Source organism: Megalopta genalis, chromosome 1 (genome assembly GCF_051020955.1).
Source record: "Megalopta genalis isolate 19385.01 chromosome 1, iyMegGena1_principal, whole genome shotgun sequence".
NCBI classification, from domain to species: Eukaryota; Metazoa; Arthropoda; class Insecta; order Hymenoptera; family Halictidae; genus Megalopta; species Megalopta genalis.
The window spans coordinates 41541954-41567407 of NC_135013.1; the positions used below are offsets into that span (position 1 = coordinate 41541954).

General features: G+C 31.4%; 4 protein-coding genes and 1 long non-coding RNA gene across 7 annotated transcripts; 2 read left to right on the forward strand and 3 right to left on the reverse strand.

Annotated features, from left to right (window-relative positions):
• Positions 1-1096: 1096 nt before the first annotated feature.
• Dnaaf6 (Dynein axonemal assembly factor 6) lies at positions 1097-11662 on the reverse strand. Its single transcript, XM_033467288.2, has 4 exons — positions 11346-11662; positions 9907-10109; positions 2591-2718; positions 1097-2449 (listed from the first exon to the last, which is right to left on the reverse strand). The coding sequence occupies exons 1-4, from the start codon at positions 11458-11460 to the stop codon at positions 2320-2322; spliced, it is 576 nt and encodes a 191-aa protein (XP_033323179.2). The 5' UTR covers positions 11461-11662; the 3' UTR covers positions 1097-2319.
• Positions 11663-11720: 58 nt separating this feature from the next.
• On the forward strand, positions 11721-14660 carry LysRS (Lysyl-tRNA synthetase). Of its 3 annotated transcripts, XM_033467285.2 has the most exons (9): positions 11754-11833; positions 12113-12229; positions 12308-12452; positions 12538-12987; positions 13070-13315; positions 13401-13820; positions 13909-14102; positions 14214-14376; positions 14450-14660. In XM_033467285.2, the coding sequence occupies exons 2-9, from the start codon at positions 12123-12125 to the stop codon at positions 14558-14560; spliced, it is 1836 nt and encodes a 611-aa protein (XP_033323176.2). In that variant the 5' UTR covers positions 11754-11833; positions 12113-12122; the 3' UTR covers positions 14561-14660. The 3 variants fall into 3 exon arrangements, with proteins under 3 accessions (XP_033323178.2, XP_033323176.2, XP_033323177.2); XM_033467287.2 differs by lacking the exon at positions 12113-12229 and having other exon boundaries at positions 11721-11833; XM_033467286.2 differs by lacking the exon at positions 11754-11833 and having other exon boundaries at positions 11975-12229.
• A 163-nt stretch (positions 14661-14823) lies between these two features.
• Positions 14824-16659, reverse strand: LOC117218671 (deubiquitinase OTUD6B). Its single transcript, XM_033467218.2, has 4 exons — positions 16435-16659; positions 15834-16245; positions 15548-15767; positions 14824-15471 (listed from the first exon to the last, which is right to left on the reverse strand). Exons 1-4 carry the CDS (start codon positions 16502-16504, stop codon positions 15286-15288), a joined length of 888 nt encoding a protein of 295 aa, XP_033323109.1. The 5' UTR covers positions 16505-16659; the 3' UTR covers positions 14824-15285.
• A 1357-nt stretch (positions 16660-18016) lies between these two features.
• Positions 18017-25399, forward strand: MED15 (mediator complex subunit 15). Its single transcript, XM_033467188.2, has 12 exons — positions 18017-18222; positions 18408-18495; positions 18667-18718; positions 18805-18999; positions 22999-23258; positions 23619-23777; positions 23850-23968; positions 24057-24139; positions 24218-24379; positions 24464-24749; positions 24827-24929; positions 25005-25399. The coding sequence occupies exons 1-12, from the start codon at positions 18161-18163 to the stop codon at positions 25332-25334; spliced, it is 1899 nt and encodes a 632-aa protein (XP_033323079.1). The 5' UTR covers positions 18017-18160; the 3' UTR covers positions 25335-25399.
• LOC117218644 (uncharacterized) lies at positions 19198-20737 on the reverse strand. Its single transcript, XR_013035617.1, has 2 exons — positions 20356-20737; positions 19198-20226 (listed from the first exon to the last, which is right to left on the reverse strand). It is a non-coding gene; the product is annotated as an uncharacterized LOC117218644 (long non-coding RNA).
• Positions 25400-25454: the final 55 nt, after the last annotated feature.

A 25454-nucleotide genomic window follows, 5' to 3' on the forward strand; every position in this document is an offset into this window, starting at 1 on the left:
TTCCAAACTGTTTGAACGGCCTGCATTCGTTACTTTCTTTCTCTCCTATCCGCGTCGTCTCCGTCCCTTGATGCGCATTCTGACGAAGGGATACTACTTCTGGTTTCACCGCACGAACCAATCATACGGGTGCAACCGATCTGGATCGTTTCGCGTCAACACAATGGACGATATTCTTGCAGATTTCTCGAAGTGATTCGGGTCTCTAGTAGAACTGTCTAACGCAGCTAAAATTTATAATAGAATGAAAACGTGGTGAATTGCATCGACACGTTCAAGAAAAGTAAAAATTTGAATGAGCTGCAGAAATAGACAGGTGATTTATTCTTAAACTAATTTCTGTGACATCCAAACTTTGATGAGTCACATCTTGTCCGAGTGCTTGAAATATCACATTTTAATTGTTATATTTTAATACACAAAGAAAGGACAAAATAAAATTAAAATACTCTATGAATCGATTAACTATCATATTAAATATAATTAATTATGTATTATTATTAATAATGTAGCTTTTTTATAAATTTGAATGTTATAGCATTCGCAGTAATTTTATATCGCAATGAAGATGAATATGTTGAGGGTGTTAAGAGCGGATCCTCGTGTAACAAGTAAAAACTGATTTGATTTTCATGTCTCAAAAAATAACGACGATACTAAAAACTAAGACATATTTTCCGAATAGGTGTACGCTGTAACTAAAAAAATAATTGACCAATTGACTATGGCTTATTGTTTTTCATATACCTTTCTCCAAGTACTGTACTTAACATTTATTTTATTTTCCATTTAGACAACTTTTAGGATACATTTTAAGCTACAGTTTTATATCAGGAAAACATTTTTATTCAGAATATCATAGATTTTTAAATTTCCATACTTTTTGTTGAAAAATGGAAACTACCGGAAATCAACTAGCTTTAAAACAATTTTTGTGATTGATGTCTTTAATAAATCTGTGTAACCCGACTGTAATTTGGAATGGCATCAATAAGGAACTAGAGGATTTGAATTAGTACGCGTCTTATTTTAAAAAGAAATGATTAAGGTTTTTATTCAAATATGTGAAGAAATGAATAATACCTAGCAACGATGATTTTCAACTCAAAGGAAAAGGATTTTATTCTTAGATACATCATAAAACTTTGCTAAAATTAGTCTCAGGTCTGACAAGCATTAATTATATGTGAGCAATTTAATTTATTTTTATGACGACGATTTAATTGAATCATGCTTCATTACACTAACTTACTTCTATTCTATGCAGTATGTATAAATTATCTCTATTTTATTGTGTGACTTAGTAGTTCAATATTTCACGTATTACTTGAATAATTAATTTCTTATAAAATTTACGTAGTTCTAGTCATAAGCGTGTAAAATATAAAAAGATTAAAGACTACAGTTTGATGCTTCGGAGATCAGATTTTCATAATAACTTTCGAATAATTTTATACATTTATATACCGGTATGTCGAATATTTTAAATTGTTTTGTGATTTAATATTCTTTTGCATTTTTTAATACAAAATAAGTTGTGTGTTTTAAAATAATTCATACATACTGAGTCCGATTTATTAATAATATTTAAATCGTGAACGAATTTACTAGGAGAAAATATGCTCATTAATGTCCAGAGCACTTTAAAATATTTTTATTTTCACACTGAACGTACCACCGCCAATCAAATGATCGATTTCATATTTGCTATTTTATAATTACTATGGAAATCATAAAGCTGGTTTCATTGGAAACCGTCGAATATATTTCTACATTCAGACACATACTATCACAAAAATTGTGAAAATATTTAATAAAATTCAATCTTATAATTTGTATGAGGCAGCGCATACCAATCACTTCTAGACCTCGGTACGTTTAATGTTAAAATGCTTTTGAACGTAAATATCCTGCACAATTTACCATGTCGAGCTCATTGCTATCACACTAAGAATATTTCAAATTCTTTGAGTGATATTGCAGTTTTTGACTACATTTTGTGCAATCAGCTTTATGCAATTACTAATTGGCAGACCTCCCAATGTCGTTCATGCTTCGAATACAATGGACGAAACATGAAGATTGATTCTCCTTAACTACTTAGGTGCAACGTAAGGTGTTCCACGGCACGAAATACAGCGCTCGTCCGAGATCATCCGTCATCCGTGGTTTAAAGTATAACAAAGAAGCTAAAAGGTTGACAAATCGTCCTCGATTTACGCAAACGCTGATTCGTACTTCCCGCGAACATAAAAACGCACCCTCCTCGCTAAGGATACTCGTGCGGTGTACCCGCGGGACGGTCGGCGGAACAGTCGATTAAAAATTTACGTCGTCCAGTTCGCGCACAAGTTTCAGCGTAACTTCTAAGGTAGAAGTGTCGGTGTGCCATTTGGCGGACGAGGCGCAAGGATCAACCGGATGCGGCGTCGCAAGGTGCAGCCGATATCTGGAAAATCGTGACTGGCTTTACGCCCCGGCAGATTTACAGCCTCGTAAAATTGTCAAAGAAATTCCGGTCTGTCCCGAAGTCAAAGCAATGAAACTTGGCGGGATCGCCGATAAATTCTCGCCTCCGTGGTTCTCTCACCTTGGACTGCGCACGTCGATCGCATCGGACAACACGGCCAGATCAACTTTGTCCCTCGACTCCTGCGGCATCTTCACAAACACGGACAGCCACTCGCAGGATGCAGTTCCCGGTGTTTTGAAGCCGATCTAATTCAATATGTCGCCAAATTAGGACCCGTTGGGCCACTTTTTCACACGGCAATAGGGGCGAACCACCATAAACGGAGCATTATCTCAAACATTATAAGTCTTTCTATAATAAAACTTACTTGTTTCGTAACTATACAGGGTATGCCAAAATTATTGTACAAGTGGGACGTAAAGGGTTCCTGCGGTCATTTGAAGTAACTTTTTCCTTAGCGAAAATGCAATCCGCGGCTTCGTTTATGAGTTATTAACGAAAAACAGTGACCAATGAGGGACGAGATCAACTGACGCGTGGCGGCCGAGCCAATGAGCGGAACTGAGCTTCGTCTGCTCATTGGCTCGATCGCCTAGCGCTAGGCGAGCTGGCCTCTTTCTCATTGATCACAGTTTTTTTCTTTTTTAATAACTCGTAAACGAAGCCGCGGATCGCATTTTCGCTAAGGTAAAAGCTACTTCAAATGACCTCAGGTACCCCCCATTTCTCGCTTGTACAATAATTTTGGGACACCCTGTATTATGCTTATCTAATCGCATTTAATTCGAAGCCGCTACCAGTTAAATACATAAATATGTCAGACAATCAATCTTTTTTATGCTTAACACTATTTTTACGATATTTTGTATTGTACAATTTAACGAATTAATTTTGCAATGACTATAGCAAAGATATAGATAGAAATAGAAATAGAGAAGTGATTACATGGAAAACATAGAACATAGGAAATCATTTTTATTGAAAATTATTCAAAGATTTTGGTTAAAATAGTGTTAAATAGAAACACTATTTCTAAAGGAATAAGTATTAAAAGCAATATTTTTTCCCGTAACGTTGTACGAAGTTCTGAGTTGTTCATAATTTCTTTCAACTTTTTGTAGCTTCTGTGGCAACAGATCAAGCGGAAAATCGAACAAACAACTTGAATATAGGAAGGAATTCGCATGAATGCGGATGAACGAAACGCATGCAGTATAACCACATTCGTTTGATTTAAAGCGATTGATTTGTTCGTCTGTAAATGAACGCTTAATCGGAAAGCAAAAGAAATCGAAGCAAGTTAAGGTGTTTGTTGGTTCTAATTATTGCAAATGTAACTTTTAATAGTGAATAAGATAAAACGGACAATGATAATCCAGTAGTTTCTACATTTAATATAGTCCAACAAAAAAATATATGTATAAAGTAGATCACATTATTTCAGTAAATATTTCAAATATTTCAAATAAAAGTTTATTTGAATATTTCGACTAAAAATGTATGGAAAATTGCAATTGTATGAAGACATTAGAATAAAGGAAGATTTTTATTAACTGACCGAACAATTCTGAATAAATATAATTGAATATATATATATACCTTCCTTTATATATATATATTTATATATATATATATATATATATATATATATATATATATATTGTATATATAATTTAATATAATATTATTGAATAAATAACATTATCGTTATATTTTATAGAACTTTAAATTAAAATTTATAGAATACTAAAAGCTGTTAATTCTAAATGTGAATTAATTTGTATATTGTTAACTAATTTGCCTCGTTTGCAATTTGCTTCACGCAACGACTGCACAAAAATCGATCGAAATGGGTAAAGAAATATAATAATGCACATATTCAAAAAAATATTAAAACCACAAATTCTTCTACCTTCGAACGACGCGCTGTAAAATCAAATTAATTTTAAATGTAGGTTCCCACGTACGTCTCCGGACGATTTTAAAAATCAACACGAACATTTTCCTTCCGTTGCGAAGAATTGAAACAATTCAATAACAGGTGCTAATGAACACGCGCGCACACTCTGACATGCTATTAAAACTTGTGCAAACACCTTCTTAAATCTCGTTCTGCTTGAACTATGCACATCCACTTTGTAAAAAATTTCCCTGTGTCAACTCGCCTTTGGTCGTTTCTCATTTCTCACGTACTTTCTGAGTTCATTCTTTCAATGAACATTTCATATTTCAAAATTATTTCCAAGCTTCTGCTGGGCATGGAAAATATAATGGATACGGTACGTGGAAAAACATCATTAGCGAACCGTAAATGAGTACTGTTCTATATTTAGCCATATGGTCTCGATTCTCGAAACTGATATACGAAATTGCTATAGATTCATAATTCTCAAACGTTTGTTTTTGCATAAGTGTATTCTGAATAAGAATTAATAAAGGTCACACGGCAGCAAAGTGAAACGATAACAAAGATATAATCAAATACTTACTATCATTATTTCATATAGTGAAATTATACTTTTCATGATCTCAATAACCATATTTAACTACAGTGAAAAGCGAAAATGACCACACACCTTCTAAAAGGTATAACTTTTTTTAAACTGGTTTAAATGACTGGGCTTTCTTTATAAATGTTAGAGGAACTATTTCACTGTACAATGGCTACAATACTGTTTTTTCTAATTTTGCTATCATTTGGAATAAAACAGTGTACAAAAACTCGTTTTTTCATTTTTATATCTGAACCTATATAAGAATTTAAAAAATGCGGTCAAGCTACAGCCACTGAAACATGTAAAAATTACCTATTTCTGGTTGAAATTCGCGAGATACTGCGATTTTCGTAATCATTAAGTATTCGTAGCTTATATCAAGATGAACAGATTTCAATGAAATTTTCAGCACGCATATAAGTTACTGAGAAATACCAAATGCATTTTTAAAATTTTCATTATAAGCTCAGATAAAAAAGTAAAAAAACGAGAGTTTTCTTACATTTTTTTATTACAAATAATATCAAAATTAGGAGAGAAGTATTTTAGTCATTGTACAATGAACTAGTTCCTATAACATTTATAAAAAAAAGTCAAGTCATTTAGATCAGTTTTAAAGAAGTTATACCGTTTTAAAACGTATGTGGTCACTTTTGCTCCTCACTGTACATATTGTAGCTACGTATCGAAATAAATAAGAAATTGAAAGATCACGGAAAAACTACATAGAAATAAACTTGTTATTGATCAGAGTTGAGCATTATTCTTTACATTATTTCAGTAAATATTTCAAATATTTCAAATAAAATTTTATTCGAATATTTCGAATAAAAGTAAAATTTTATTCGAATAATGCCCAACTCTGCTATTGATACCCATTGTGTTTATTTAAGCATATTCTTAGCATTTACAGTTGATATAAAATATCTAAAGATATTTTTTAATAATCATTGCAATGCCAGCATTAGATTTAAAATACTAAGTATTGAAGACAACTTCCTTGATTTAAAACGCAAGTCTGAGTCAACTTCGAATTGAGAATTTCCTTCGAATTTCATAGGTAATGTGGAAGTATGTGACTCATTAATCGCATGAAGCAAAAATAATAGCTAATTGCCGGTAATCGAAGGAAGACTGGTGTATACGGAATTGAAACTGCGAAGAATCAAGGCAACATTACAGCAATCGATTAATAATAAGCCGTGCATAATCGCTGGATATTAGAAAACAGTGAATAATACTCTGTACTGTATCGTGTCATACATAACGCTGCATTCCGATTGCTAATGACCTGCGAACATCTAACGACATTAATCACGCCGATTCATTACCAAAGCCAGAGTTTAAATACCGTTGTTAATATAATGAATTCCGTCTATTATAATACGTGCAGTTACTGAATCGTTGCTGCATCAATTATTCATTCAATTATCTCGAGTAAATATCTACAAATACGTTTTGATTGCATTTAACTTTCGAATGTTCCATTCATACTTCCTGCACAAGCGTATTTAAATTTAAACCACATAAAATGAAATTTAATCATTTATAATCAAATTAAAACACATCAAAATCGTATTAAATTTAAACGTTTTTGTGAAACAAAGGCAACGAAAATTTAAATAGCCATTTTACGTCACTCTTGATCGCTTAAAATTGATTTAAAAATGTCAGTAAAAAGGATTGAAATATCTGTTTTATGTCACACCGCACCAGTACGTATCATATTAAAACAAATCAAGAGTGCATTTTTATTTTAAAATATAAGATAAGCAGAAGAAACGATGAAATATGCATTTTACGTTTCACTGACAAAAAATTATGTTGGAACAAATCAAAATCAAATTAGATTTATTTTAAAATGTAAGGTAAGCAGAAGAAACGATGAAATATGCATTTTACGTTTCACTGATAAAAAATTATGTTAAAACAAATCAAAATCAAATTAAATTTATTTACAAATGTAAATGAATATGTTGCACTGATACAAGGAGTGCACTAAAGCGAAGCGTTTACATAATAGCAATCTAACGTGCAATTGGAAAATAATACAATATTAGCATTAATAGCTCAACAACTTTCGCTTGCATCTCTGTTTAAATAATAGGATACATATTCTTGACGGAATAAATACAGTGACTTTGGAAAATATAGCAATGTTCCAGACATCGGAGGTCATTAATGTTATATGTTAATGCCGCAAAACATGGATCATTCTGTTGCTGAGAAGCGATATAAATAAACGACTAACACATTAGATAACACTATCAACGGCTGAAAACCACTTGTAGTAACAGTTTATTGCACGTTTTTGTGCAAAATAAAAATTGTATGCATTTAAAACAAGGGACAGGAATTAATTATGAATGTGTTCTTTCTCTTAATAAATTTAGTCAGCTGAACATAACGGTAGCAGTTAATCGAAAGCGTTTAAATGTTTACGGTATTTGCATTTAACTTACTAATTCTTGCAATAAATGCATAAGTCTATTTATTAAAATTTTAACATACCTTGCGTCTGTTCTGCATATTCACAGTTTTCAACGACTTCAATGACAATTTTATATTAATTATATTATTTAATCGTTATGGTTGAACTAGGTAATTAGTAATATTAATTTAATAATATACATTGAGATACAAAAAGAAATGTATTTTATAGGTTTAGTAAACCGGAAGTCATCTTATCCAGAAAAGCAAGGATTACGATGGAAAATAATATTAAAATAATATTAATTACATTATTAACACGATCAATTATGTGTCACACTATCGAATGATTAAAATCATCAAAGATGCGATCGAAACGCAATCCAGTTTTTACTAGAAAGGAATCGACGTTGCAATGCAAAGGAGAATAGAACCGTATTTTCCCATGTACTTTGTTTCTTTTAACGATTCAGAAAATGGCATCAGTTCTAGCTTATATTTCCCCATAATCATTTCACGAAAAGAATGCCATGTTCGTGCCTACACTGTATAACAGTTGCAGCTGCAACATCCAACGATTCCAATCTATGTAAAAGCAGTACAAGAATCGATACAAAAACAATTTTAAACCGATTTAGAACCCATATGGAACAGGTTCGAAACTAACGTGAAGCCAATATAAAAAAAAACTCTGTCGAATCGTAACTGAAACCTATATAAACCGAAAGCCTTTTTTATCTCTAATAGTTATTAACATCATTTCGTTTCGCCATGTCTGTTACGATTGGAATATTTGTGCAACAGTTATTAACAATTATTTTCGAGATCATTTCAACCACTGAAAGATCTTTATTGGAAGAAATGTACACAATTAACGGACCTCGAAAACTGTTCGGAACATGAAAACAATTATTTATGAAAATGAGACGATGTAATGGAAGAAACTTCAACTACGACGAACTATTTTATGAAAAGGAAACAAAATTCGACTCTCTTATTTCTCGGATTAATAGCTTAACAAATATCGGTTCCACTAACAAATTTGCAATCTATGCGTGCATTGCATTGTGCTTCTATAAATAATATATATTACAAAATTCTTTGATGTTTATGACATCTGTTGATAAAAAACGAAAAGAAAAAAGTAACTGAACTATAATGATCTGTATTTAGTTCTTTGTCTAACCAAAGAAATTTCATTAAAACTGGTAGAACCAATCATGTAGTATCGAGGTGATTAACCTGTACTTTCAACTTAAACTGAACGAGTCAACTCCATTGACGCTTTTTAATTACATGATTTCGTTAATTGTTAAGACGCTTGAAACTTTCCTCAACTTTTTCGCCTGTGAAGAATTTTTCTATTGGCCGTTTATTTGCTAAATAGATTATCTGCGCCCATCAGCGAGGATTACTCTTTCAGCCCCCTTATAATGGAATGTAGTGCATGGGGTCAAGAAGACTCCTGCTTGAGTTCAGTATATCTCTTACAGCATCATTATACTCGTTGCAAGATGGGCTAAATGACTTCATTATGTGCCAACAGTTTAATAAATGAATGAATAACCTACTACAGCAGTTGCTAGGACCCCGAGAAAATTAGTATATATGGTCCACCGAGAATACAAACAGATTTCTACGAGAAAGTGCAGAATACAGTAGCTGCATATCCAAGACTACAGAGAAAAAAATTGAACAATGAAATGACTGGAAGCCAACAAATTGTTGACAAAAATTATTGTATAATAAATTGCATAATAAAAGGATTTAATCAACGCAGAAGCAAAAAAAAAAAAGTTGGGGATGTAGAGAAAATTTTGAACAATATTTTAGGGAGATCAAATGAAATTAAAATGAACGAATAAACACAAAACAAAAATATTTACAGGATATTGTAAATTGATTTGATCAACGCTGATGTAGAGAAAAATTCGAACAACATTCTAGATTCTAAAGAGCTCAAGTGAAATTAAGAAGAATTAACACGTTGGCTGCCGTGGGGGTCACCGGTGACCGGCACTCGACTTGACTACAGCGCCGTGGGGGCCACCGGTGACCGGCGACGCGACGAATAGTTAAAATACGTAATTAGGGTAAACATCGATACGCATAAATTTTTAAATAATATAATATTATAATAATTGTAATTTATTACAATGCGCCACGAAAAATGCATAAAATAAGTTTATACAACTAAACTTATCTGCTGTAAATAATATTTCAACATAATATGCATCGCATAATGAAAAATTCATGTTGGCGCCTTGGGCAAGTCACGTAAAATTCGCGCGGCAGCCAACGTGTTAATAAACTTAAAATCAAATAAAATAATCGGAAATCATAAAATTGTTGAGAAAAATAATTGAAGGATATAATAAAAAGATTTAGTCAACGCTGTAACAAAATCAAACAAAAGAGAAGAAAGTATTCTGATAATCTTGTTAAGCGATTGAATATTATTCTAGCAATGGTGCATGTCGTTGTATTGATAATAATAAGAATACTAACGCCTAAGAATACATCCTCCGGCGTTACCGCCTGCTTAAATTTCATCTCATATTCCGGCACCTCCCTCGGATCATGGATTTCGGAATTCTGTATGGCGTCTACCTCAGACGGATGCCAAATATCATCAGTCTTTCCTTTCAGCGGTGCATGTGGCCCGACGTGTTGCTTGGACGCAGTATTTTGAGCTCCAATATCGCCAGGTCCTTAAAAACGTCTACCATCCGTTACACATACTTGTACCATCTATTTTACACGCATGAAATCTGACGATATCAAAATGAACAGTGAATAGAACATATCATCACATCAGAAAAATCTGCTCAATCATTAACCTTCGGGGAAAAAAAAGAAGAAAAAAGATTCCAGAAAGTCTCAATACCGTGATTTTCTGATTTTCAACAAATTGTCGATATTTAAATTGTTATAATTTCGTAAAAAAGAGTCATGCAATAATAAATCTGGACGTATTTTAAAGCTTAACGCTTCTACTTTTGTTATGCATCGTTTGTTTTTTTGTAACATGTTAATGCGTAATGTAGCAGATGGGAAACTGGGGATATAAATCATCTTTTTCTGATTGCACTTACAATTTTATTTTACTTCATTGCATTTATTAAAACAATGTACTAACTCCTACATAAAACTAAGTCAGGGATTGCAGTAAATAGTATACTTTCCAAAATACCTTTCTTATAAAATGTTGAAACTGTTTACTTCTTTTTTATGTATTTATCCTCTATACTGTTTTTTAAATAAATGATTTTTGTAAAGCTAATACGTATCTTGTGAACTCGGAACCATTGCAGAAAAAATTATAATGTTAATTGATTTAATTGATTTTCGTTTACTAATATTTATCTGAATACCTTATCGTAGTAGTAGACCCTAAATAGTAAACCCTGTATGGTTTACTATTCAAAAATAAGCCGGAAATTCAAAACCAACAAACTTTCGGGTTAGGTTTTATTTTCCAAATTCACTTTTTAAAAAAATCTAAAATTTTCAAAACTAACAATAAGATTTTAATAACAAGTTGTTGTTTTAATAACAAAAGGATGTTTTGAATATCAAAGGGGTTTCTTTCAAATATATAACAAGATTAATAAAAGTAAATTTTTAAAAAGAAATTAATACCCGTTCCGACACTAGTATGTTAATTAAAAGCTACTTTATTTTTCATTTACTTTGTAAAAATATCATATTTGATTATATCATTAATAATTGACCAGATCCTGTATATGCAAATGTATGGTGACACACATACATAATGTACACGTCAATCGAATACATGGAAAAAACGGTTACGAGTGAAACAATTCTACCTAAAATATCGAAACTAGAATACTTAAATAATGATAACTATTCGACTAAATGTAACATGGTTTACAGCTGCCTAATTTAGGTCATAACACTTGCTGTTTTGAACATTTTCAACTCACCGAGTTTTCGTGCACCAGCTTGCGGTAAATCATCTTCGTCATCCGAGTTGTCTTGTGGAGGAGTAATTAAATCTTGCAGCGCTTTTAAGTCATGATACCCCAAGCAGCCATCCATTTTTCTTCAAAAACTAATGAAATAACTTTGATCGGAGTAATTGACTTCAACAGCACGTATCAACAGTTGTGGTTGCTACGATACCACATTTTAAATGTTGCTTGTAACAACAACAAACAACTGAAGAAGAAATCATTATTTTTGTATATACATAGTTCATGATATTTTGCACGCGATAATCGAACCAATAAAGCTGTGGATATCGACATTATAGTCTGACAAGAAATTTAAAACTAAAATGTCGCGCGAAGGAAGAAGTGGCTGTGTAACATGAGAATACATTACAAGTTTGCCAACTGTATAACAGAGGGGAATCATTTCTACAGAAGTTTAGCAATATGGCGGATACGGCAGGTGTAGTATTATCAAAAAAGTGAGTAAAATAATGTCAATGAGAACAAATTGAATTCACGTATTTTCTATTTTAAGTCTACGCCGTATTATTTCTTATTGGTATCCATAGTTGTAACATAACCTATGTAGGATAATGACCGATGTCACGAATTAATCACCCACGTTGTTTCATGGACATCTGTTTACGTTGATATATAGTTTTTAAATCCAAAGTAAAGATATCTTATGTAAACCTATGATTGCGATCGATTACTATACATGTATAAATTTTATATTGGTTGTAATGGGCAAAATATAGATAATTAACTATGCTGCGTAACATAACCAAAACATTTGTTGGCATGGTACAGCCGGTACTGAATAATGCAAAGCCAACAAAATTACATCAGATAACTATACGCTGCTTTTATACGAAGTGCGTACAATTTAAGCAGGATTAGTTTTTTATTCAATTTAATACGAATACATTCGCATATTACTACCATGATTACAGTGAATTGAAGAGACAGTTGAAGGCACAACAAAAATTAAAGGAAAAAGCAGAAGGAAAGGCCAAGGCAACTGCTGCAGCAGCCACAGTAGGCAAAGCTAAATCCCGAGTGACTAGTGACATTAATGAAGAGGAAATTAGTCCAAATGTATGTAACTAATAATTATAAAATAAAAGAATGTACAGTGACATTATTTTCACTTTAAGTTATACTTGTAATATTTATTTTATAGGAATACATTAAATTAAGAACTAACGCAATTGACCACCTCAAAAATACTGATGACAATCCATATCCACACAAATTTCATGTATCAATGTCATTGGAAAATTTTATTGAAAAGTTTGGTGATATCTTGAAAGATGGAGAAGTATTGGAAAATGAGGTGCACAGCGTTGCTGGACGTGTATTTGCAATTAGAGAATCTGGTACTAAACTGATCTTTTATGACATCAGAGGAGAGGGAGTTAAAATACAAGTTATGGCCAATGCAAAACATTATAATAATGAAGAGCAATTTATGAAAGATATTTCTAAAATTAAAAGAGGTGATATTGTTGGTGTTATTGGTAATCCTGGTAAAACTAAGAAGGGTGAATTCTCTATCATGCCACATAGCATTACACTTTTAAGTCCGTGTTTACATATGTTGCCAGACCCTTACTTTGGATTGAAAGATAAAGTACATATAACTAATAAAATTTTCACTCGAACATGTATACATTATCAAACAAACAATAATTGCGCAATTTTTCCATAATTAGGAAACGAGATTTCGACAACGCTATTTAGATATGATATTAAATAACAAAGTAAGAGAAACATTTCATATACGAGCAAAAATCCTCGCATACGTTCGTAAATATCTTGACGAACATGGATTTTTAGAAGTTGAAACGCCAATGATGAATATGATAGCTGGTGGGGCCACAGCAAAACCATTTGTTACTCATCACAATGAATTAAATATGGATCTGTACATGCGTATTGCTCCGGAACTATATCTTAAAGTATAATAAATATTTTCATATAATCATAATTATATAGAATTATCTGCTGGATATTATAACTATAAAGTATGATCTTTGCTTTTAGATGTTAGTTGTTGGCGGATTTGATAGAGTATATGAAATTGGAAGACAATTCAGAAATGAAGGAATAGATTTAACGCATAATCCAGAATTTACTACTTGTGAATTTTATATGGCTTATGCAGATTATAACGACCTAATGTCTATTACAGAAGATATGATATCTGGAATGGTGAAAAGCATACATGGTAGCTATAAAATAATATACCACCCAGAAGGGCCAGAAGGAGAAGCAGTAGAAATTGACTTTACTCCACCTTTTAAACGTGTCTCTATGATGAAGACTTTAGAAGAAGTATTAAAAGTTAAACTACCTCCTTCAGAACTTGGTACTCCAGAAACAAATCAATTGCTTAGTGAACTCTGCATCAAACATGAAATTGAATGTCCTGCACCCAGAACAACTGCCAGATTGTTGGATAAGGTATACCTCTAAATCTTGAAAATTATGGATATAAGTAATTATGTCTATATATGTATTCATATTTACTAAAGCAATATATTATTTATAGCTTGTGGGTGAATTTATAGAAGAAACTTGTATCAACCCCACATTTATTTTAGATCATCCACAAATTATGTCACCATTAGCGAAATGGCATCGTTCTGAGAAAGGTCTAACAGAGCGATTTGAATTATTTGTCATGAAGAAAGAAATTTGTAACGCGTACACAGAATTAAATGACCCTATGGTGCAAAGAGAAAGGTAAGTGCAATTAAGTTGTGATCGTTTAAATTAGCATTTTTAATTATTATTATTGTAATTTTATATAATTATAATCTTTGAAACAAACCGAATTCTGTTATATATATACAGATTTGAAGAACAAGCCAAGGACAAAGCAGCTGGAGATGACGAAGTCCAATTAATTGATGAAAACTTTTGTACTGCCTTAGAATATGGATTACCACCAACTGCTGGCTGGGGATTAGGCATTGATAGACTTACTATGTTCTTTACTGATACTAATAATATCAAGGTAAGGACTTGTACAGGACTAAATAAAAATGAGAAAGACTATAGTAATATATCTATATATAACGTAATTTCAGGAAGTGCTACTCTTTCCACAAATGAAACCGGATGATCCAAATAAGAATAAAGATGTTCAGAAAGATGATAAAACGACAAATGAAAATGAAGAAACTAACGTAGATAAATGAAATAAATAAGATCTTATACTTGTAATCTTAATTTATGTATCAGTCATTTAATTTTGAATATGAACACGAGAATATAAATGAATTATACTTCTAGAGATTAGTCACGTCTGTGTTTTACAGTCTTTATTTCATACTTCGTATATATTAATTACTATCAAAATAGTATAAATCTATTAAGAACACACATGAAAAATATTAGTACATATTCATACATACAATCTTCCAGCTATAATAAGTTATCTTAAAATATTTAATTACTAAAGTTCGGTGAAAAATAACATTTATTATAAAATATGTAAGCCATAATTAAAAATCAATACATATTTACAGTAGAACTTTGAAAACAACAAGTACTGAACATTATGTACTTGCAGTTCACTGGCAGCTTCTTTATATTGTCAAATATTTAAGTAATAAATAAATAGAATTTTTATAAGGTTGATATAAACATTTACAAGGAAAACTCAAAGGAAGACCTATGATATTAAATTACCTTAATAAATATTATTTACTGTAATAGTTGCTACTAATTTCTAAAATAATAGTCAATATTTAAGTTACCAGAGAAACGTTGAAATATTAATTCGACTTTGATATGTTTCCTGGACACTTGAATTGTGGCAGCTCTTTAAATATTTTGTACATATTATCTTGTTAAAATGTATTATGAAAGTATATACTTGAATTTCTCATTACAGACAGTAATAAAGAAGCTCTTATCTTCATCAGCTTTCTTCTTCTTGAACATATTTTGTAACAGAATTGTAATGTGCACCCAATTCATACATGTGACGGTGAAAAGTAACTGTTATTTTTTTGCCATTAGTGTAACTTTCTCCAACAACATATGGTGCACCCGATGCTTGGATTACTTCAATTGGACATTTCAATACATGTGAAAGAACTTGTAACTATTTTACACAAAAGTGATTATGTCAGTATTAATCCTAAGAACTTTACTATATGTGTCTATATATACCAACCAACCTCAACTGCACCACCCCACGCACTTGTATCAGCCACATCATTACAATATCTTTCATATTGTTCTGGTGAAAGAAGATCATCAGACTCTGGATTAGAAATGAATGGTAAAAATTCATTCATATTTTTTCTCAAATATATAGCAGTTTTTAGTCTTAACTCATGAAAACTCAATGGTGCTTCTCCCACAATCTTTAGTTGATGTGCAATAGCATTGTACAAACTATAATAATATAAAATCATTAGTATTTAGAACTAAAGAAAGATCAGTTACAAGCAAATGTCTTACCAGTGGCCATCACTTGGGATTTCATAGATCATTAGACTCCGCTCATAAAGGATTTTCTTTATGGTTTGTAATTCTGTATTTCTTTTACCAAATACATTCAGAGCTTCCTGTTCTATTATTCTTTGATTACGTTCTTTTTCTGCATTTGCTTTTTTATCTCTTCTTTTCTGTGCCTTTGAGATTCTGTGTGTTGATTGCTCACTATGTTTCTCATCTATTTCTCGGTTACTATTATTTTCTGTTTCTTCATCTCCTGTATTATTAATATTCAGATGCGTCACTTTCCATCTAATTAATTCGTCTTCTTGCTTTTTTTCTAAAGCTCCTTCCAATTGACTTATTTCCTCAGTGATCTCTTTCTTCTTCTTTTTATCACCCTTACAAATTGATTTTTTCAAATTTTGTATTTGTGCTAAGATTTAAAATGTCAACATTAAATAAGTTTATATCGCTAAAGATGTGTTATGTACAACTTATATATAATAGAACACTGGTAAAAGCAAATTATGTATAAAAGCAATATTGGGAGCAATATATTTTATAAATGCAGCAACATAAATTAAATTAAAGATACAAGAGTCAAAAACTATTTCATAATTACCTTGCAGTTCTTTCCGTTCTTTTTTGTGTTTTTGTGTAATTTCTTCTTGCGTTAACATTAACTCAGTCATTTTGAGTTTAGAGATTACTTAAGCAGACATTTATTTTAAGGTTAAGAATAAGGGTATCGGGCATGATGGTCAGCGAGTAATGTTCCACTGCATTTTCATGAATCAATTCCCACTTTCGATGTGATATAGTACACAGTACTGCCTCCTCATCGCAAATAATTTCTACCTCTTCTTTCCGAGCGCTCTTATCCCCACTATTTTAATGCGCATCAGTTCCGCGCAGTTCGTTTAGAAAGAGAATGGGAGATGATAGAGAGAGAGACAGAACGAAACCAGCGGATTCTATGTGTAGTGTCCCCACGGACAACAAATCTAGGCCGTCTCTCTTTACCGTGCTTGCGGTCTCACTCTTTTCGCGCATCCGTACTCCTAACGCTTCATTTAAAACACTTAGCGCGATATTCGACTTATACTTTTCGCCCGATAGGATTCTTAACCACACAGTCCAGCGTATTTGCAAACGTTTTGAAACGGCGACCATTTCTACTAGACGTTTTGGAATTGTTTCACATAGTTTTTTAATCTTTTTTGGCGGTAAATTGTTCCAATCTTCAATAATTCTTAACTCATTCTCCAAAACTCTGAGTTTGAGAATTTTTTGTAGATAATTACTAAATTAAACATGTAGTCTTTCTAAAAGAGTTTTTCAAATTTTTAAAAGTAAAAATCGTATAAAATTGCGAAATTATTCGTTGCTCCTTCTCATAAAGTAGAATATTGATTGCTGTCTGTCACAATTGGCAAGTATTGGGATGGCAAAATTTAACAAAATTTTGTAAAAGTAAAAAGTATTTATAATAGCAGAAAGTATTATCTATAATGTAGCTTACGGGTTTTCGAAAATTTTAATAATTGTAGAAACGGTCGTCGTTTCAAGACGTTCGCAAATACGCAATATACACATCGAGAATCCTACGGGGCGAAAAGTACAAGTCGAATATAACCACAAGTGTTTCAAATGAAGCACCAAGCAAACGGATGCGCAAATAGAGTGAGATCGCAAGTATGATAAAATGAGACAAGCTATATTGGTCGTCGGTGTGATTTGTTTCGCTTGTGTTGTGCTCATGTCGTGCTCTCTTGATCACTCGCCATTTTCTCTCTTTGTCTAAGGACAAACTGCTTACCTGTGAAGCGTTAACCAATCAGAGAAAAGCAGTATCTGTACCTACCCTCATATTTCTGGACGCTTTGCCCGTGACACCGCTTACACAACTTAGAATGCCGAGGCAGCACTGTATTAGTCTCTACTTATGACTAAAGCCGAATATCTAAGAATTATTGACTGTTTCTTAAAAAACGGTTACATTATTTTAATGTATATAAAATTGATGAACTAAATATTCTGAACATTTTCAGTTTGTCTTTCATATCTTTATAGAATGTATCTGATTACATAATTATCTGAAACGATTATTGTATTCTGAACGATGCATGTAGATGGAATAATGTAGCTATCGATCTCATAGAAACGTGATTAAAGAGGCTATTCATCATTACATACATACGCTTTACATGTATCTACGTCGCCTCGAAAATCGCACTTATTGTATGTGTTTATGTAACTTACTATATAGACATTTAGTCGTAAAGTGCTCTGACAACAGCAAGTTTAGTGAATGTTTTAATTGCTTACTTAATTATTAAATAATAAAAATGGCAACAGATGAAAATTCTTGGAGAACCCAAAGTTTTCGACAAAGTGTAATAGCAAAAATGTAAGTTCAGTTCGATTCGGAACTCTTAAACGATGAAATATCTTGATTAACATGATTCTAATAGTGTGTGATAAAGAATAGAGAAAGAAATAAGTTCTACAGCGTACGATTTTTCTACGTAATCAAGAATCGTATATATGCAGAAATAAACAAATTCATATCTTTACTAAATATTTTCTACACAGAGATGAAGCAGTACAGATGTCTGGGATGCCCATTTCAAGAAATAGTATTGATATAGAAAATCATGTTTTTCAAAAGGCAAAAATCAAGGTTTGTTATAATTTTCTAACCTTTTTCAAACATCATTAAATTGTTAATATTTCATTTAGTTTTGTGCATATAATTACTCATAACTACTGCATAGTGACAAGTGCAAAATTTGTATCTTCAATTTATTTGAAACATTAAAATAATTAATTATTGTACAATTTTTGATTGCAGGAAGAATATTTAGGTTTTATAGACAAGCTGATTCTACATGTCAGAGAACTAAGTAAGATATATACATATATACACACACATATATATATGTATGAAATATATGAAATTTATTTAACATATTACTATTATTTTTATTAGATTCTAAGAAGGGCGCAGGAGCTACGGCACCAGGTGCAGCAGGTTCTGGAAATCAAGGAATGCCAGATCCAATTGGAGCATTGCAAACATTAGCACGTCAAGGTACTGGTAATAATCAAATGATGAACATTAGTGGACCAGGACCTAATCCTCAAGGAATAATTCCACAACCACCTGCAAATACAGCTACAAACTGTGAGTATACGCAATGTAGAAACATATATATATAGACTTTTTAGTATTCTTTTACTAGTTAAGTTGTTTGATAGGTAGAAAAATGATATTTATGACAGACTATACAATCTTACAACTTATACTCGCGTCGTATTTATGTTGACATGTAAGACTCTATTATGAATGATTAAAAATAAAGTTAATGACAAGTGTAAGAGCTTATTTATTATGTAGCTGTGTTTATTGAAGTTTAACAAATAGATGAAGAAGTTTAACAAACTAATTCCTGTTCAATACAGATACAAAATTTTGTAAAGAAGTAAAATATTTAATATAATATACATGTTTAATAGTGTAAATATTTAATACAATATAATATAGATGGAAAGTATGTTGTATATTACATAAGTATGCAATACTATATGTATAAGTGTATATATTATACTTCTAAAAGGCAACTTGGCATACTTCTAATTAATTTTTTCAGCATAGTAGCATTTCTTCAATGCTTCTATAAATTTTTATTTTGTGTATCTTTCAGTTACAGTTATTCAATTATCTAATTTCTTTCACAAATGCTCGATTAGGTTCAGATTGAGGCTTTGAGATGGTCATGGAAGCAAAAAAAAATTCTTTTGTAATCCTTAATGTATGCTTCTGGTCGTTATCTTGCTGAAAGACGAATGACCTATTTTTTTCAATTTTATGCATCGATCGTTATTAAAACAGCTCTATGTCATAATGGGGCATCCTCCATACATATTATCTTCTTTTACTTAATTTCATTTCAAATTTGGATTCATCAACTCCAAATAATTGTTTCCCAGAACGAAATTGGTTTTTTATAATATTCTTCAGCAAATCTTAAACGCTTTGCAGCATCGACTTTTGAAATATATGGCCTTTTTCGCGATATACATATATAATTCTAATGGGCAAATATAAATTTTCTTTCAATTTTCTGGTATTAGGAATGGATGAAGGATGGAAGGAATGGATTTTTTTAACTTCTCAAACTATTTGTCTATCTTGATGATTGGTTGGCTTCCTACTTCCTATAGTTCTAGTTAAATTTTCTAGTCTTCCAGTAATATTTATTTTTTGAAATATCTTTCTTACACCTTCTCTTGAAATGCTGAAGTCTATAGCAATTTTTTTCAAAGATTCGCCACTTGCTCGACAATTATAAATTTGTACTCGTTCTGCCGCACTCAATTTTCTAACTTTTGGCATTTTGTAAGAAATTGCCTATTATAATACAAAGTTTATACACAAAATATATCATTTAGATTTGTTTACATATGAAAACATACAAATAACTAACTACAAATCTAATATTCTAATAAAAAAAATAAAATTTAATATATGTCAACTTACTTTCTGATGGCAGGACAATTCAAGAATTACACTTTTAATTAAAAAATCTAGAGTAATATGAACAGTTTCATTTTTCCTTCAATAGTGATGCATTGTCGATATGAGAAACAATAAACGACAAAATGCAGACACCAAACTTAAAACAAAAGGTGTCAACATAAATACAGATACATATGTGCATATAATGTACAGGATCCCTAACCTTAATTTTTGCACACAATTTTCTCTGGAACTATTTGTTATATAGTATATAGTACATTGTTATGAATAACATGTTATATAGTGTATAGTACATGTTATTCATTTGATGATATTCTTAATAGTTATCTTGTCTTACCCATCGACATGATTTTTATATATCGTTTTTAACATCGTTTTTTTTGTAAAGTTAAAAAAAAACTTCGCGCAAAATTGACCTTGACATCAAGATCAAATTTGTTGTTGTCCCTCTTGACGAACAACAACAAATTTGATCTTGATGTCAAGGTCAATTTTGCGCGAAGTTTTTTTTTAACAGATTTCCACCGATCCACAGGTGATTCAAATGTAATAAAGAAGTAAAAAAAATATCGATTATTTGATTATACCTTTTTTCAATTGTTTAAACAATTAACAAATCGCATACCTTATTATAGATTTGGATAAAAGAAGTAATTTTTGTTTGTAAGATTTTATATTAAATAAAATAAAATAACCGAAATATAAAATTAATATAAAATTAAATAACCGAAATTTATAGAGTAAATTTCCACCCCTTATAGTGTATTTACGCAAAAAAAATTGCGTAATACATACTTAAAAATTCTCTTCTTATTCCCCATGTTTCAGAATTTTTGTACTTTCCGGGTTGGGGATAATCCCTCGTCAATGACGAATTAAATACATACTTGCAAGGAATATTCGTACATGTATTTATTTTGATTTGTATTTTTGGGTAGGTCACCGATGTTATTCGCCACAGTCGGCGTGAGATAGTACAAATAGAAATACGATGCTATAACGAATGGACTATACTGTACAAATTATCTTTAATTTTTGTAATAGAGATGTAACAAAATTGATTAAAATGAAAAGATTAACAACTATGTATTACGCACAGTATGCCAGTTTCACAGAAAGTGAGCCTAATTACGATTCTGATAACTCAGATACATATAAAAAATTACAGCAATCACCATCACATGTTGAATTTCTAAGTTTCATTCAACACCGAAGAGATGAAAAATTATTACATAAATGCTGGAAGCAAAAATTACGTGAAAACACAAATTTTGCAAATCAGGTTAAAGAACAATGTGGCATGACAGTTGATCTGAGAGCTAACAGAGTATGTTATATTTATAAACCTGTCACTAAAAATACCTCCATCGAAGGCATCAAATTTAAAATAACAATTGTGTATGTAGAATTATTACGTAAATGGTATATTAGTTTAGCACGTAGTAGAGTGCCAAAAGTGATAATTCTCCAAAATAAAATAAAAAACGGTACTTATCAACCAACTGGAGAAAAAATTCTTAAACTAGTGCGCGAATGGAAAAATTTATTGGAAATATACACAGGAAAACTATTATACATATATCAATGGATTGATGATATGAAAGGAACATACAAAGATATTGATTTTCAATTAACTGAATCTTGTACTAATCTAAAAATAATGTTAAAAGGAAAAGGATGGCCTGTAGGTGTGATAAAAATAGACCATGACGATGTTATAATTTTAGAATTGGTATTAAATGACAATCTAAATGTTGTCGATCTTACGTATAAGTATAAATGTAGACAAAATATGTCAAGAGAAGTAGAGACTATACACCGAAGAAAACTGCAAGAAAAATGTGAAAAGTTCATTAATTTTGATTTATTAAAAGCATTTGATATGTTTATGAAAGAGAAAGATTTTTCCTATATGTAGTTTAATGAAATAATAAAATCATAATATAATTAAGTTACATCAAAAAGTTAAAGATATACATATATTAGACGTTTCTGTACTGTTACTTTAAGTTTATAGCTGGTTATTATTAGACTCCAGATTTTATGCATTTATGGCAAAAATAAGTAAATATAATTTAAAACAGTGGAAAGAGTAAAGGAATCTAAAAATGTGATGTATTATTTTGACCATATTAAAAAAAAAGAACTTGTGTTTGGCTCTTACGCTTTGCAGGTGGTAGAGACAAATTTTATTTTGCATAAAGATCCGCTGTCTAGTTACGTTAAAATATGCTTAATACTTTATGTTGTATTGCTAATTTATATTTTTCTTGTACACTTATTATGATTTAAAATATTATGTAGATTTAAATAATGTAGCAAATAATGTAGCAAATATATTTTTTATTACACATACCTTCATACACTGCTCAAAAACAATTGCATCAAATTTCCTAGGGTAATACTTCATTTACTTTTACTTTACACAAATACCTTTAAATATCTGGCAGCATCTTAATTAATTATACCAGACGTGACAGATGTGAGGAAAATTGGGTTTAAATACTTTTTTCCATCCTTGTACGTATAAGAGTTAACATAAACTTATAATATTTAAATATATAAAAGTGTTTTATATAAGTAAATTTCAAAAGATATTACTTTGAATTTATCTACAATAATTTCGTTTCCTTTCTTTGTTAGTATTACAAAGCTTAAATCAACGTCCTGGGCAGCCGATGGCCATGCAAAGTATGCAAAGTAAAATGCCAGGTATGAGTATGATGTCTGCCCAAGCCAATGGTCCAATGAGTCATATGGGTCCAATCCAAACAATGCAGAATAATTCAATGTTGATTCAAATGAATCCAATGGGACAAGGAAACATGCCCCAACAAATGAATCAAGTTGTGACTAATCAAATGGGTCCAATTACTAGTGGACAGATGCAACAAAATATGCAAGTATGTAAATGTTTTAATGAAGAATGTACAATATTTTACAATATGTGGGACTTACTACAGCAGTTGAATAGCAGATACAAAAATTGGAAAATATCAAAACATATTTCCTACTTATTTTTATTTTAGAGTTATAATCGTTTCTATATTTCAGTATTGAGTATACTTATTTTCGTAGTAAAGTATGTAGTATGAAAATTCAGACTTTATAGTTGCATATAAGCATTTCTATTATGTGTTTACTAAATACGAAATGACTACAATTTTGTCATCATGGAAGTAAATCCCACAAGTTATAAAACACCTTGTGCATCTTTATTTTATAGAATAAATATACGTATAAGCAATGAAATTCGTTTTTAGACGCAAATGCAAAATCAATTATCTAATCAAATTGGGAATCAGATTGGTGGATCTATAAGTGGAATTCAAACTAGTATGTCACAACAGATGAATCAAATTGCTCCAGGACAATTGGGACCTGGTCAAATGCAGCAACAACTAAATCACATGCAAAGAAAGGTATGTAAATAAAAATAAACAATTTATTATATGATGAAATTATTTGAGATATTTTTGTTTTATTATTTTTAGCCTGCTGAAATGATAAACACTGGATTTCCAGGCCCTAGAAACGTTGCAGCAAATCAATTTTTACGGCAAAGTCCGTCTCCATCAGCTCCAAGTCCAGCTGGTTTAGGTGCACCATCAAGGTTATTATTCTGAAACACTTATTACACGTATATTAAAAAATTCATACATCTTTTAAAATATTAATCAATAAAAAATACATGTTAATAGCAATCAGATGGTGGCATCTCCAGCATTAGTTCCATCACCAAATCCTCAACATGCCATAATGGCAGGTCAGAATAGATCTGTCGGTACGTTAGATTAATGTTTTGGAATTAAATTTACAATTACAAACGAATGAATAAGAATAATTAGTAGTGGTATTTTAGGTATGGCGCCATCACCTAGCAGTTCTTTGAATACTCCTGGAGGTGTAGGTGCTACTCCAAGTCCGCAACAGGAAGATCAAGCATATAGGGATAAAGTTAGACAATTGAGTAAATATATTGAACCTTTACGAAGAATGATTGCTCGAATGGGTAGCGAAGGAAGTAAGTATTTTCAATGTTATATTGATAACATAAAATTGTTGATTGGTATATGCATATTTTGAACCATGTGAATCTACTTTACAGATGTCGATAAATTGAGTAAGATGAAGAAACTATTAGAGATTCTATCAAATCCTAGCAAACGGATGCCAATGGATACACTGCTAAAGTGCGAGGCTGTTCTTGAAAAAGTGGATTTTAAACGTAGCGATGCAAGCGTTGGGCCACCTCCAGCGGCGCTTAAAGAACATCATTTTTTCAGCCCACTTTTGGAGGCAGTAAGCACTCATCTTCAAAGTCCAGTGATAAATCATACGCTACAACGAACCTTTGGTCCGTGTTTAGAAGCTTTATTTAGCCCAGAAATAAAGTAAGTAATATTTAAATTGTAATCTATGTCATCTTCTTTTGAGATGATGTTAATTAAATCAATTTTTATGAAAACAGAAATCTACCACCGCCATTGAAGAAACAAAAAATTGAAGAGTCTCCTAGTGAAATACCAGATGTATTACAAGGAGAAATAGCTCGGCTTGACCAGCGATTTAAGGTAGTTTTCTACTAGCACATCTTATTATCTAATTCAATGACTATACTTATATTACGTATTTGAAAATGCATCTAGGTAAGCCTTGATCCAGCACAACAAAACGGATCTAAATGTATTCAGTTAATATGTTGGCTGGACGATCGTCATCTACCATGTGTACCGCCAGTATCGGTTACAGTTCCCGCAGATTACCCCCTAACGCCACCACGCTGTGTGATGGCGCCTCACGAATACGCTACATCATTCCTTTGTGCTGTACAGAAGGCTTTGAACGCACACATAACGAAACTCCCTCGCCGTTTTTCTGTATCTCAATTATTAGACACTTGGGAGATGAGTGTAAGACAAGCTAGCGCACCTTCACAAACACCCGTTAGTGCCAGCACTGTACTAATGGGTTTATAGTATACTCTATGTGTAAATTATTTTATAAATATAAATGTATTATAAAGGATCATATTGGCACTGCATTCATTATTGTTTATTTAATTCTTCCTTAAAGAAAGAAGATTAGAAGTGAGTGAC

Bases quoted from the DNA above. Each gene is read 5' to 3' on its own strand.
- LOC117218671 (XM_033467218.2), bottom strand. From the start codon at position 16,504: ATGACTGAGTTAATGTTAACGCAAGAAGAAATTACACAAAAACACAAA. The intron at 16,246-16,434 runs GTAATTATGAAA...TTTAAATCTTAG, and splicing joins AGAACGGAAAGAACTGCAAG to CACAAATACAAAATTTGAAA. The intron at 15,472-15,547 runs GTTGGTTGGTAT...TGTGTAAAATAG, and splicing joins CGTGGGGTGGTGCAGTTGAG to TTACAAGTTCTTTCACATGT.
- LysRS (XM_033467285.2), top strand. From the start codon at position 12,123: ATGCTGCGTAACATAACCAAAACATTTGTTGGCATGGTACAGCCGGTA. The intron at 12,453-12,537 runs GTATGTAACTAA...TTTATTTTATAG, and splicing joins AAGAGGAAATTAGTCCAAAT to GAATACATTAAATTAAGAAC. The intron at 12,988-13,069 runs GTACATATAACT...TTCCATAATTAG, and splicing joins ACTTTGGATTGAAAGATAAA to GAAACGAGATTTCGACAACG.
- MED15 (XM_033467188.2), top strand. From the start codon at position 18,161: ATGGCAACAGATGAAAATTCTTGGAGAACCCAAAGTTTTCGACAAAGT. The intron at 23,969-24,056 runs GTTATTATTCTG...ACATGTTAATAG, and splicing joins GGTTTAGGTGCACCATCAAG to CAATCAGATGGTGGCATCTC. The intron at 24,930-25,004 runs GTAGTTTTCTAC...AAATGCATCTAG, and splicing joins GGCTTGACCAGCGATTTAAG to GTAAGCCTTGATCCAGCACA.
- Dnaaf6 (XM_033467288.2), bottom strand. From the start codon at position 11,460: ATGGATGGCTGCTTGGGGTATCATGACTTAAAAGCGCTGCAAGATTTA. The intron at 2,719-9,906 runs GTTAGTATTCTT...ATATTGAATTAG, and splicing joins CGGAGGATGTATTCTTAGGC to ATCGGCTTCAAAACACCGGG. The intron at 2,450-2,590 runs GTGAGAGAACCA...ACGATTTTCCAG, and splicing joins ATCGACGTGCGCAGTCCAAG to ATATCGGCTGCACCTTGCGA.